Consider the following 12199-nt stretch of genomic DNA (forward strand, 5'->3'; position numbering starts at 1 on the left):
GTCGCTCCGGTCAGCAATCTGGCTGCTGCTCGCTGGACCAGTTGAAGTTTCCGAACACTCTTCAAGGGCAACCCCACGTAGAGTGCGTTGCAGTAGTCTATACAGGATGTAACAAGAGCGTGGACCAGTGTGGCCAGATCAGACTTCCCATCTCTAAGATGGGAAGTGGCCAGATCAGACTTCCCATCTTCTTAGAGATGACCATCTCTAAGAAACTAGAACTGTCACAGTCTATCCAGTGCAATTTTCTGAATCAATGTCCCAAATAACTCCAGGAAGATACGGGGAGATGTGTAATTACTTATTATTAATTTATTATTATTACTTATTATTATTACTTATTATTAATTATTAGTAATTACTTATTATTAATTATTAATTTCTGTATACAGAGTCATGCTTTGATAGTCCCTTGTGTTGAATTTCAGCACTTTGCACCCAAATGCACACCCCAATGAGCATGTATGTCCACACAATGCAGAATGACCCATCATGTACAACTCCATTCACCCAAAGATGAACTGAATACATACACACTACTACATTGGACAAAATTGCTCCCAAATAAATGCCAGTTTCAGCTGTTATGCCCTTAACTGGCTCTGTGCACCTGTCCTGAAGTATATGGGCGACTACCCTTCCAAAAGAACCCGCTCCGTCAATGAACTCACAGACCAAATATTTGAAGGGGCCTTGAAAGCAGAGCCGCTCAAGGACGAGATTTACTCTCAGATTCTGAAGCAGCTCACAGACAACCACATCAAGTAAGAAATTTGTGCTGTCTTAATAGTATTTAAACTGTGTTTTCGTTGTATTTTAATTTATATGCTTCATGGCACAAAGATTTCATTGGGTTTTTTTAATATTTACATTTACATGCATTTGGTTTGTTTTTAATTTGTATTGTGTCATGTTTGTTGATAGCCGCCTTGAGTATTGGGGAAATATTGGGAGAAAGGAGGGGGGAAAGTAATTTTTTTTCCCTCCAAGATATGTATTTATGAAATAATATTTGTCATAGTTTTTTCCATAATGAAAATTAACAAGAGAGTCTATACCAGAGCTTTCCAGACATTTCATATTAGTGATATACTTTTTAAGAGCCACTTGAATCCCTTTTGGGGGAGATAAAGCAGGTGTTGGGGTTCAGCCTGTGTGTGAACCTGAACCTGATTTTCTGATTGTATTTCCTGATGCCGATGTAGATGTCAATGTGAATTCTGAGGCCAATTTAGATGATGATGGTTTGAGTAGTGAAAATCCCACAGCCTTGGAAAATGAAAGTCAAGATTCCCTTGAGGACATGCATTCCAAGCCGAGCGGAGAAGTTTCACTCTCTTTTCCTCCCAGTCTTAGTTCTCCAGAGAATCTGACAACTGGTCTGCCTAATGAGGATAGGGAGGGGCAGATTTGGCAGAGCCAGGGAGAAACACAAAGTTTACGTAGGTCAGCTAGATTGAAAGAAATGCAAACAAAAACTTCAGGCGTATCTCGCAATAGATTTTTCGGCCTAAATGCAGCTTCAGACCAGGCATCGTTCCAGATTCATGTGCAAGCTTTTGCAGGTCTCCTGATTCAAGTCTCCTTGTTCCTCGGAGGTTTTCTAGTTGTTCCAAGTACGGTTAGTGGATTGCTAACAGGTTCCAGGATTCAGCAGTTTTGCTGTGGGTTTTATGATCTTGTTTATGGACATGTCTTGTTGCTGATTTTTACTGTGACTTTTTACCTTTGTATATTTCCTCTATTTTGTATTCATCTTTCATCAATAAAAAAGGATTGTTTTTCCTGAAGTCAAGTGTGGTGGATTGTTGTCTGAGGGTCCAGTTTCCTGCTCTGGGTTGCAACAGCAGGATATAAATAAATGTAACCCGCACTTTAAAACAATTGGCTCTGACAATGCTATCAAACCAAGAATTGAAAAGTCGACGACAGATTCCAAGTGTAGGCTCTGTAAGGAAACAGATGAAATGATGGATCACATACTCAGCTGCTGCAAGTAGATCATGCAGACGGACTACAAGCAGAGGCACAACACAGTTGCTTAGATGATCCATTTGAACTTGTGCCACAAAGACCATCTGCCTGCCACAAAGAACTGGTGGGATCACATCCCTAAAAATGTTACAGAAAATGAACACGTTAAGCTACCCTGGGACTTCCAAATTCAGATTGACAGAGTTTTGGAGCACAATACTCCTGACCTCATGATCGTGTCAAAAAAATATATGGATCGTCAATGTTGCAGTCCCAGGCAACAACATTATGGATGAGAACCAACTGGAAAAGCATACACGATAGGAGGATTTAAAGATAGAATTGCAAAGACTCTGGCACAAGCCAGACAAGGTGGTCCCAGTGGTAATCAGCACACTGGATGCAGTGCCTAAAGACCTTGGCCTGCACTTAAACACAATTGGCACTGACAAAATTACCATCTGTCAGCTGCAAAAGGCCACCATACTCAGATCTGCACAATTGTTCATCCAATACATCACACACTTGGAAAGTGTCCAACATATGATCCAATACAAAAACAAGCATAGTGATCTTGTTTGCTGTGTACTAATCTTGTTGTGTTTCGAAGGAGGAGGAGGAAGAGACATGCATCATTTTGTGACATAATAATTCAGTTTTACTAGCAAACTTGAAATTAAACCAACCCCTAATAAGAGATACAGACACATACAAAAATTGCAGCCAACACACTGTCATGTCACAACACACAGTTTGGAAAGCTCTGGTGTATAATAGGGGTCAAAGAGAAAATTTAGTGACTTTCCAAAGGAAATCTATCAGCTCTTTGCATTTCAGTCCTTTCTTTCCAGACACAAAGATGGTAACTAAAAGGAGGGTAGGGACTTATTAGTCTCATTAATGACTTTTGCTTTTAAATGGCTCTTAAGATGGATATGTTGCAATGACTCATTTTATTCAACACTTTTGAAATGTTTTGTTTTAAAGATATAGTGAAGAGAAAGGTTGGGAGCTGCTTTGGCTGTGCACAGGCCTTTTCCCGCCAAGCAACATTCTCCTGCCCCACGTCCAGCGCTTCATTCAGTCTCGGAAGCATCATCCACTCGCCAATGATTGCATGCAGAGGCTGCAGAAAGCATTAAGGTAACCTGCCCACTCCATGAGAAGACTTCATCGCAAATTGGTAGATGCTGAGGGTGCATCTACACAGTAGAATTAATGCAGTTTGGCACCACTTTAACTGCAATGACTCAATGCTATGGAATACTGGGAATTGTAGTTAATTGAGGCACCAGCACTCTTTGGCAAAGAGCTTGTAGAACTACAACTCCCATCATTCCATAGTGTTGAATGATGGCAGCTTGATGTGGTGCCATACTGCATTAATTTTATGGGATGTTACATGCAAATGGCCCCAAATAATCTCTTGGCATCTTCTCTTAAAAGCAATATGTTAGCATTGAAAGGATGGGAAAAAATATACAACAATATTAAAAAAAACTTGGAAAAATCACATGTGAATTTTTCCCCAAATAAGTCTCAGACTGCAAAGATTTGAGTCAATCCTTGGATTTACACAAATCTTTGCAAGTTGGGACTTATTTGGGCCAAAAATCACATGTGGTTGCTTTGTGCAAAAAATACAGATTTTTGAACACAGAAATATTGGGTTGCTTGCCATAGATGCAGGCGAAACGTCAGGAGAAAATGCCTTTAGAACATGGCCATATAGCCGGAAAAAACCTACAACAACCCAGTGATTCCGGCCATGAAAGACTTCGACAATACACAGAAATATTATTTTTCTGCACAGAAAAATGCAGTTTCTGTGCAGAAATGTTGTCATTGAGGATTTATTCTGCGCAAAATTTGCACATGCTTGATTTGCGTAGAAAGCAACATTTCCTAGTCAGGATGCATTTTCTATGCAGAAAATAATAATTTTTCATAGAAATATTATTTTTCTAGTGTAAAATACTCTCTCCTGTTCAAAGGAACCACCTACAAATTTTGCAAAAATTATGAATAGGCTTAGAAAACTGTCCTTTTGAAGGCATCTCTTACAAGGGGAAGAAAAATGAGGATGCCTCTGAGGATGCTTGCCGTAGATGCAGGCGAAACGTCAGGAGAGAATGCCTCTAGACCATGGCCATATAGCCTGAAAAAACCTACAACAACCTGGAAGAAAAATGGTTAAATTAGGTTCTTGTGGGTTTTTTCGGGCTATAGAGCCATGTTCTAGAGGCATTTCTCCTGATGTTTCGCCTGCATCTATGGCAAGCATCCTCAGAGGTTGAGAAGGTCTGTTGGAAGTAGGAAAAATGGGTTTATATATCTGTGGAATGGCTGGGGTGGGGCAAGGAGCTCTTCCCTGCTGCAGTTAGGTGTGAATGTTTAGTTGATCACCTTCATTAGCATTTGAAGGCCTGCCTGAGTCTGGGAAAATCTGTTGCTGGGAGGTGTTAATCTGTGCCTGTTTGTTTCCTCTCTGTTGTTTAGCTGTTATAATTTTAGAGTTTTTTAATACCATGAAAATGAACAAGATCTGGCTACCAGTATTAAAAAACTCTAAAATTTTAACAGCTAAACAACAGAGAGGAAAAAACTAGGCACAGATTAACACCTCCCAGCAACAGATTTTCCCAGACTCAGGCAGGCCTTCAAATGCTAATGAAGGTGATCAGCTAAACATTCACACCTAACTGCAGCAGGGAAGAGCTCCTTGCCCCACCCCAGCCATTCCACAGATATATAAACCCATTTTTCCTACTTCCAACAGACCTTCTCAACCTCTGAGGATGCTTGCCATAGATGCAGGCGAAACGTCAGGAGAAATGCCTCTAGAACATGGCTCTATAGCCCGAAAAAACCCACAAGAACCTAGTGATTCCAGCCATGAAAGCCTTCGACAATGGTTAAATTGCTTGCTGCTTCCTTCATGAAGAAACTTCGTTTGTAATGTCATTGCTAAAAGTAAGCTTTCTTTTTCTTTGATAGGAATGGATCTCGAAAATACCCTCCCCATCTAGTAGAAGTTGAGGCCATTCAGCACAAAACTACTCAGATTTTCCATAAAGTGTACTTCCCGGATGACACAGATGAGGTAAAAAGATAAATAATTGAAAAAAGGAGATAGAGTGGAGACCCACAGAGAACCTATTGTCTGGTGGATTGATAGAATTGGGTCAAAGAGAGCCTGTGGTTAATTGCCCTCCAGTAGGCAATTTGGCAGCCCTATGAATGGAAGGTCTCCAAGATATTCTGGTCAACATCCCACATCATGGCCTATGTTGTGTAACCCTGCAGATCCATAGTTACATTGCAGAAACTCTTCAAAGAAGTGCCCCAATGCAGAGTGGGGACACATTTCATATCAGGACATAGCGCATCATAGAATCATAGAGCTGGAAGAGACCTCATGGACCATCCAGTCCAGCCCCCTGCCAGTTGCTTCACTGACTATCATTGCACAGTTGAAACCTATACATTACAACAACATCATCATCACCATCATATTATTATTATTTCTTACCACCTGATCTCCTTATCTCTGAACCAGTAGGAGAAGTGAGTCCTTACTTGCTGGTCCTATTGATGAAACTCTAATCTCTCTGGCCTCAACAAACATTCATCTTCCTCCATTTCCTTGGACAGCACTTCTGGTAAGTTCCCATGGGAATGGCCATCACCATTCACCTGGGAACCACCAGGCGAAACCAAAACATTGCTGCTAAAAGGTTCCAAAGCATTTCTTTCTGAGTCCTCTGAAACTCTTCCAGCATCCCCAGCCTCATCTTCTGAACACTCAAAAACTGACCAGGCCACAACCTCTCCTTGGGGCTCACAACTGCCCATAGATCCAGACATAAAGCCATATGCCAAGCTCTTAGTCCCTAGTAGAATGCCTGTTATTAACATCCCTGATAAGATCTAATGATTGTGACTTCCTTGGAATTGTGGAATTGTATTTTTTTAAATGTCCCACTTTTTTAAAAAAGTGTCATAGTCCTCAGTCTTTATGACGCAACCCTTCAGTGCTGCTGGGTTTGTGTGTTCCTTTGAGTCAGGAAGTTATGCTGAAAGCCACAGTCATCTAAGATTTGTAGTTTATTGTAATTTATTCTCTGACAGAGATGGGTAAATAAATATCTCACAAAACTACAAATCCCAGAATTTCATAGCAATGAGCCATGGCAGTTAAAGTGGTGTCAAACTGCTGTCATTCTGCAGTGTGGCTACAGCCTAACTCCCTTTTTGAGAGAAGGTGGGAGTGTTATCTAAAGATAAGAAGAAACCAAAAGCCCTGATTACATAGATAGGCTTCTTTTCTCCACCAACTGATTGGCCTCCTCGTCCTCTCAAAAGGAGCTGTCCAATTTCTAAGTCCTGAGATGGCAGAAGTGCAAAATCTTCCATTTTCTCAACAGGCATTTGAAGTGGAATCAAGCACAAAAGCAAAGGATTTCTGCCAGAACATCTCCAACCGGCTGCTGCTGAAGACATCAGAGGGTTTCAGCCTTTTTGTCAAAATCTCTGACAAGGTGAGTGAGCAGCCAAGACTTCATTCACTGATTATGGATGCTTTCCCAAAAGAGTAGATATATCTGTTGTTCCATTAACTTATACAAGTGACAGGGGACTTTTGGGTAAGACGTCAGGGGATGGATTATAGTTGTCCCTGCAACCACATTTGCATGGGTTCGCAGTGCGGAATCCCCAAGAAAGTGGGAAAACCCAAATATAAATGGTATGATTGGCCACGGTAGTCCACGCTCTGGTTACATCCCGTATAGACTACTGCAATACACTCTATGTAGGGTTGCCTTTGAAGACTGTTCTTCCGAATGGTCCAACGGGCGGCACTCAGAGAGCGGCGCTCAGGGAGCCCACAACTCCTCTTCTGCGACAGCTCCACTGGCTGCCAGTCTGCTACCGGGCACAATTCAAAGTGCTGGCTTTGGCCTTTAAATGGTTCCATCCCAGCTTACCTGTCCAAACGAATCTCCCATTATGAACCATCTAGGACTTTAAGATCGTCTGAGGAGGTCTGCTCTCGGTCCCACCTCCATCTCAGATGTGCTTGGTGGGAATGAGAGACAGGGCCTTCTCAGTGGTGGCCCCTTGGTTGTGGAACACCCTTCCTAGGGATTTTAGATTGGCCCCCTCCCTCTTAACATTTTGCAAAAAGGTTAAAACCTGGCTTTTTGATCAGGCATTTGCAAATTCAATGTAACAGGCAACAATAGACCATTGAATGATTGACGATGCGATTGAATAGTGATTTCAGTAAGGAGACGTTAATAATGTATGATTTTATTGACTTTTTATGAAACTGTATTTTAAATTGTATTTTATATGTTGGGGGGCATCGAATTGTGCAGAGTGCAAACTGCCTTGAGTCGCCTTCAGGCTGAGAAAGGCGGTATATAAATATGGTAAAAAAATAAAATTATTCCCCAGCCAGTAAGACTCACAAAATTACAGGCTTTCTGCTCATTGTGGTTCATTATTTTTGTTCCTAATGACATATATTCTTGCAGGTCATCAGTGTACCCGAAGGAGACTTCTTCTTTGATTTTGTCAGGCACCTAACTGACTGGATCAAGAAAGCTAGACCAGCAAAAGATGGTAAATACTATAATACTTTCCCATATTCTCAGTGTTGTTTTGATTCCATGCAATTGGTGTGAGTTCTGAAAGGCATGCTATTTCCACCAACAAGCAAAGGCTTTTGATTTAGGACCTCATCACACTAGAGAATGTATCCACATTAAATCAGGTTTCTGCCTCCTGCAGAATTCCTGGGTTTGTTGTTTAGGGAGGAGCCTTTAACAGCCACACTAAACTACAAATCCCAGAATTCTGCAGGAGGCAGAAACTGGGTTTAAAATGGATTCATTCTCTAGTGTGATGAGGTCCTTATACAGGCTTTTGGCTATGAACCTGTTGCCCTACAAGGATCTTAATGTTGGTGGAAGTTTGCTATGTTTTCATATATTTTTTTTTTTACTAAAATGTCTATACTTATACAGTACAGTAGTTTTGTTTCAATAGTATAGTTTATTATATTGTTTTTTAAGTGTTTTTAATATTACGATTAGGTTTTTGGCTGCATTTTGGCTTCATCTGTGGGGTGAGTTTGGATCCCTTATTGGAACAAAGTCAGGTTATAATCAATCAGTCAGTCAGTCAATCAATCAATCAATGGAATATAACTTCCCTTAACTTAAACAAAATGGTGCATTTTATTGTCAAAGGCTTTCATGGCTGGAATCACTGCATTGTTGTAGGTTTTTTGGGTTGTATGTTTTAGAAGCATTCTCTCCTGACATTTCGTCTGCATCTATGGCAGGAATCCTCAGAGGTTGTGAGGTCTGTTGCAAGCTAGGAAATTGGGTTTATATATTTTTGGAAGGTCTAAGTTGGGGAAAACAACTCTTGTCTGTTGGAGCTAGATGAGAATGTTTCAATTGGCCACCTTGGTTAGCATTTGATGACCTGACAGTTCTTAGGTGTAGCTTGTTACTGCCTGGGAAATTCCTTTGTTGAGAGGTGATCAGGTGTTCCTGACTGTTTCTTGTCTGGAGTTCCCCTGTGTTTGAGTTTTGTTTTTATGTACTGTTATAATTTAAGAGGGTTTTTTTTAGTACTGGTAGCCAATCAGGAATATCTAATCTCTCAACAAAGGAATTTCCCAGGCAATAACAAGCCACAACTAAAAACTGTCAGGCCATCAAATGCTAATCAAGGTGGCCAATTAAAACATTCACACCTACCTCCAACAGACCTCCCTGGACCTTCCACAGATGTATAAACCCAATTTCCTAGTTTCCAACAAACCTCACAACCTCTGAGGATGCCTGCCATAGATACAGGTGAAACGTCAGGAAGGAATGCTTCTAGAACTTAGCCAAACAGCCCGAAAAACCTACAACAACCCAAAATGGTGCATTGACTGACAGTGTATACATATTGAATTTTATCCCACCTTTCTCCCAGAATGGGATTCAGTCCTGCTCTTCCCAAGAGGCTTGGACAAATGCAAACTGCAGCATCTTTTCATAGTTTGTGCATTCGTGTTCATTCATAACCTTTGCAGTTGTGATCGCCCTTTGATGTCACTTGCTGACATGGTTTTCATCTGTGAAATGACTGAATGCTCTTCCTAGGCTTGAGCGAAAATCCTTTTCCTTGTATTGTCGAAAGTTTCCATTGCTGGAAACACTGGGTTGCTGTAGGTTTTTTGGGCTATATAGCCATGTTCTAGAAGCATTCTCTCCTGGCATTTTGCCTGCATCTATGGCAGGCATTCTCAGAGGTCGTGAGGTCCTCACAACCTCTGAGAATGCCTGCCATACATGCAGGCGAAACGTCAGGAGAGAATGCTTCTAGAACATGGCCATATAGCCTGAAAAACCTATAACAATCCTTTTCCTCCTTAAGCCATTCTTCAATGTGCAGTGATAGTGTTTGTTTGTTTGTTTGTTTGTTTGTTTGGAGAAAAATGTTATCATGTTTGTAATCCTTTAGTACAAGTGGTAAAAGTATGATAGCTGGGATCCAGTGCTGGTAGTGTTACGCTAATTGTGCAACATGGCTCTTGAGAGACAATCCTGCCTGTTGCCCCTCCCCCTTTTAACCAAGCTACCTTGTCGACTCTGTGCTGTGTCTCGCACACGTGTTCCCTTCTCTAATTCAGAGCCGCATTACACAACCAGCGTAGCTGGGTCCCAGCTATCGTACTTTCACTGTACAAGCAAACACACCTTACATATCCCTGGTCAGTGGAGCTAAAACAGTGCGGTGCAATACATATTTAAGCACACGATGTTCAAATTATCTATTCCTTAATGTTACCATTCTTTATTTGGATAGGGATAGTGCCTTCTCTCACGTACCAAGTGTTCTTCATGAAAAAGTTGTGGACAAATACTGTGCCTGGAAAGGATTCAATGGCTGACTCCATCTTCCACTACTATCAGGTACCTCCCAAACGTCCAGCATTAATAAGCAGAAGACTAGTATAAGAAACCTCTTGGCAAGTCACTTACACCTCTGGAGACACCATTCATATTTTCTTGCTTATTTGCTTCAGGGTGTGCATGCTTGCACCAACTCTTTCCTCTTGTGATACTGTAGCATGCTTCCTCCCTCTCTCTGCCTCTGCACAGGAATTACCAAAGTACCTTCGTGGCTACCATAAATGCAGCCGGGAAGAAGTCCTTCAGCTGGGAGCCCTGATCTATAGGGTGAAATTTGAAGACGACAAATCCTATTTCCCCAGCATCCCCAAACTCCTCAAGGAGCTGGTCCCCGAGCCTCTCATCCGGCAGCTGTCCCCTGATGACTGGAAGAGGGTAGGTTGGCTCCTCCACTAAGCCCTGTAGAGCAGTGGTTCTCAACCTTCCTAATGCTGCGACCCCTTAATACAGTTTCTAATGTTGTGGTGACCCTCAATGATAAAATTATTTTTGCTGCTACTTCATAACCATAATTTTGCTACTGTTACGAATTGTAATGTAAAATATCTGATATGTAGGATGTATTTTAATTAACTAGACCAAATTTGGCACAAATACCCGATATGCCCAAATTTGAATATTGGTGGGGTTGGAGGGAATTGATTTTGTCATTTGGGAGTTGTAGTTGCAGGGATTTATAATTCACCTACCATCAAAGAGCACTCAGAACTCCACCAATGATGGAACTGAACTAAGCTTGGCACACAGAACTCCCATGACCAATAAAAAATACTAGAAGGATTTGTTTTGGAGTTGTAGTTCACCTACAGCCAGACAGCACTCTGAACTCAAACAATGATGGATCTGGACCAAACTTGGCACAAAAACTCAACATGCCCAAATGTGAACACTGGTGGAGTTAGAGGAAAATAGACCTTGACATTTGGGAGTTGTAGTTGCTGGGATTTATAGTTCACCTATGATGGAATTGAACTAAACTTGGCACACAGACCAAACTTGACGCAAAAACTCAACATGCCCAAATGTGAACACTGGTGGAGTTTGGGGAAAATAGACCTTGACATTTGGGAATTGTAGTTGCTGGGATTTATAGTTCACCTATAGTTCATCAATGATGGAATTGAACTAAACTTGGCACACAGACCAAACTTGACGCAAAAACTCAACATGCCCAAATGTGAACACTGGTGGAGTTTGGGGAAAATAGACCTTGACATTTGGGAGTTGTAGTTGCTGGGATTTATAGTTCACCTATAGTTCACCAATGATGGAATTGAACTAAACTTGGCACACAGACCAAACTTGGCGCAAAAACTCAACATGCCCAAATGTGAACACTGGTGGAGTTTGGGGAAAATAGACCTTGACATTTGGGAGTTGTAGTTGCTGGGATTTATAGTTCACCTATAGTTCACCAATGATGGAATTGAACTAAACTTGGCACACAGACCAAACTTGGCGCAAAAACTCAACATGCCCAAATGTGAACACTGGTGGAGTTTGGGGAAAATAGACCTTGACATTTGGGAGTTGTAGTTGCTGGGATTTATAGTTCACCTATAGTTCACCAATGATGGAATTGAACTAAACTTGGCACACAGACCAAACTTGGCGCAAAAACTCAACATGCCCAAATGTGAACACTGGTGGAGTTCACATTTGAGAGTTGTAGTTCCTGGGATTTATAGTTCACCTACAATCAAAGAGCATTCTGAACCCCAACAATGATAGAATTTGGCCAAACATCCAACACAGAACCCCCATGACCAACAGATTATATAGTGTGTTTCAGAGAGGTCTTTGGTGACCCCTCTGAAACACCCTCATGATCCCCCCAGGGGTCCCGACCCCCAGGTTGAGAAATGTTGCATGTAGAACATGTATGGGCAAACTTTCGCCCTCCAGGTGTTTTGGACTTCAACTTTCACAATGGTATTGTGGCAGTTGAAGTCCAAAACACCTGGAGGACCAAGGTTTGCCCATACATGCTCTACAGAATGCTTAGATCTTCAAAGCAGATCTGCTGTTGGTATTTCCTCGTTGTCTATCCAATTATAACTTCCAGAATTCCCCAGCAAAGTATGCATGAGGGAAATATCAAAGTTGGAATCCAAGCAAGTATTTTTTTTTTCTGAACTCTGTTAGGAACAGCTTTTTAGATACTAACTTAAGAGCTTAGTTATGGAAATCCACTGAGACTTACAAGCTTTGGCCAGAACCGTACCGGTTTCCCAGATTGTGAC

The 12199-nt window shown here is 41.5% G+C and overlaps 1 protein-coding gene across 3 annotated transcripts in view; it reads left to right on the forward strand.

Annotated features, from left to right (window-relative positions):
- Nucleotides 1–12199, forward strand: part of MYO7A (myosin VIIA) — a 199889-nt gene that overhangs the window by 179418 nt on the left and 8272 nt on the right. For all 3 annotated transcript variants that reach the window (XM_067466470.1, XM_067466469.1, XM_067466471.1), the window contains 7 exons: nucleotides 611–764; nucleotides 2962–3117; nucleotides 4972–5077; nucleotides 6402–6515; nucleotides 7515–7602; nucleotides 9850–9956; nucleotides 10146–10331. In XM_067466470.1, the coding sequence (XP_067322571.1) occupies nucleotides 611–764; nucleotides 2962–3117; nucleotides 4972–5077; nucleotides 6402–6515; nucleotides 7515–7602; nucleotides 9850–9956; nucleotides 10146–10331 (911 nt within the window). The remainder of the gene's footprint in view (nucleotides 1–610; nucleotides 765–2961; nucleotides 3118–4971; nucleotides 5078–6401; nucleotides 6516–7514; nucleotides 7603–9849; nucleotides 9957–10145; nucleotides 10332–12199) is intronic.

Source organism: Anolis sagrei, chromosome 3, assembly GCF_037176765.1.
Source record: "Anolis sagrei isolate rAnoSag1 chromosome 3, rAnoSag1.mat, whole genome shotgun sequence".
Classification (NCBI taxonomy): domain Eukaryota; kingdom Metazoa; phylum Chordata; class Lepidosauria; order Squamata; family Dactyloidae; genus Anolis; species Anolis sagrei.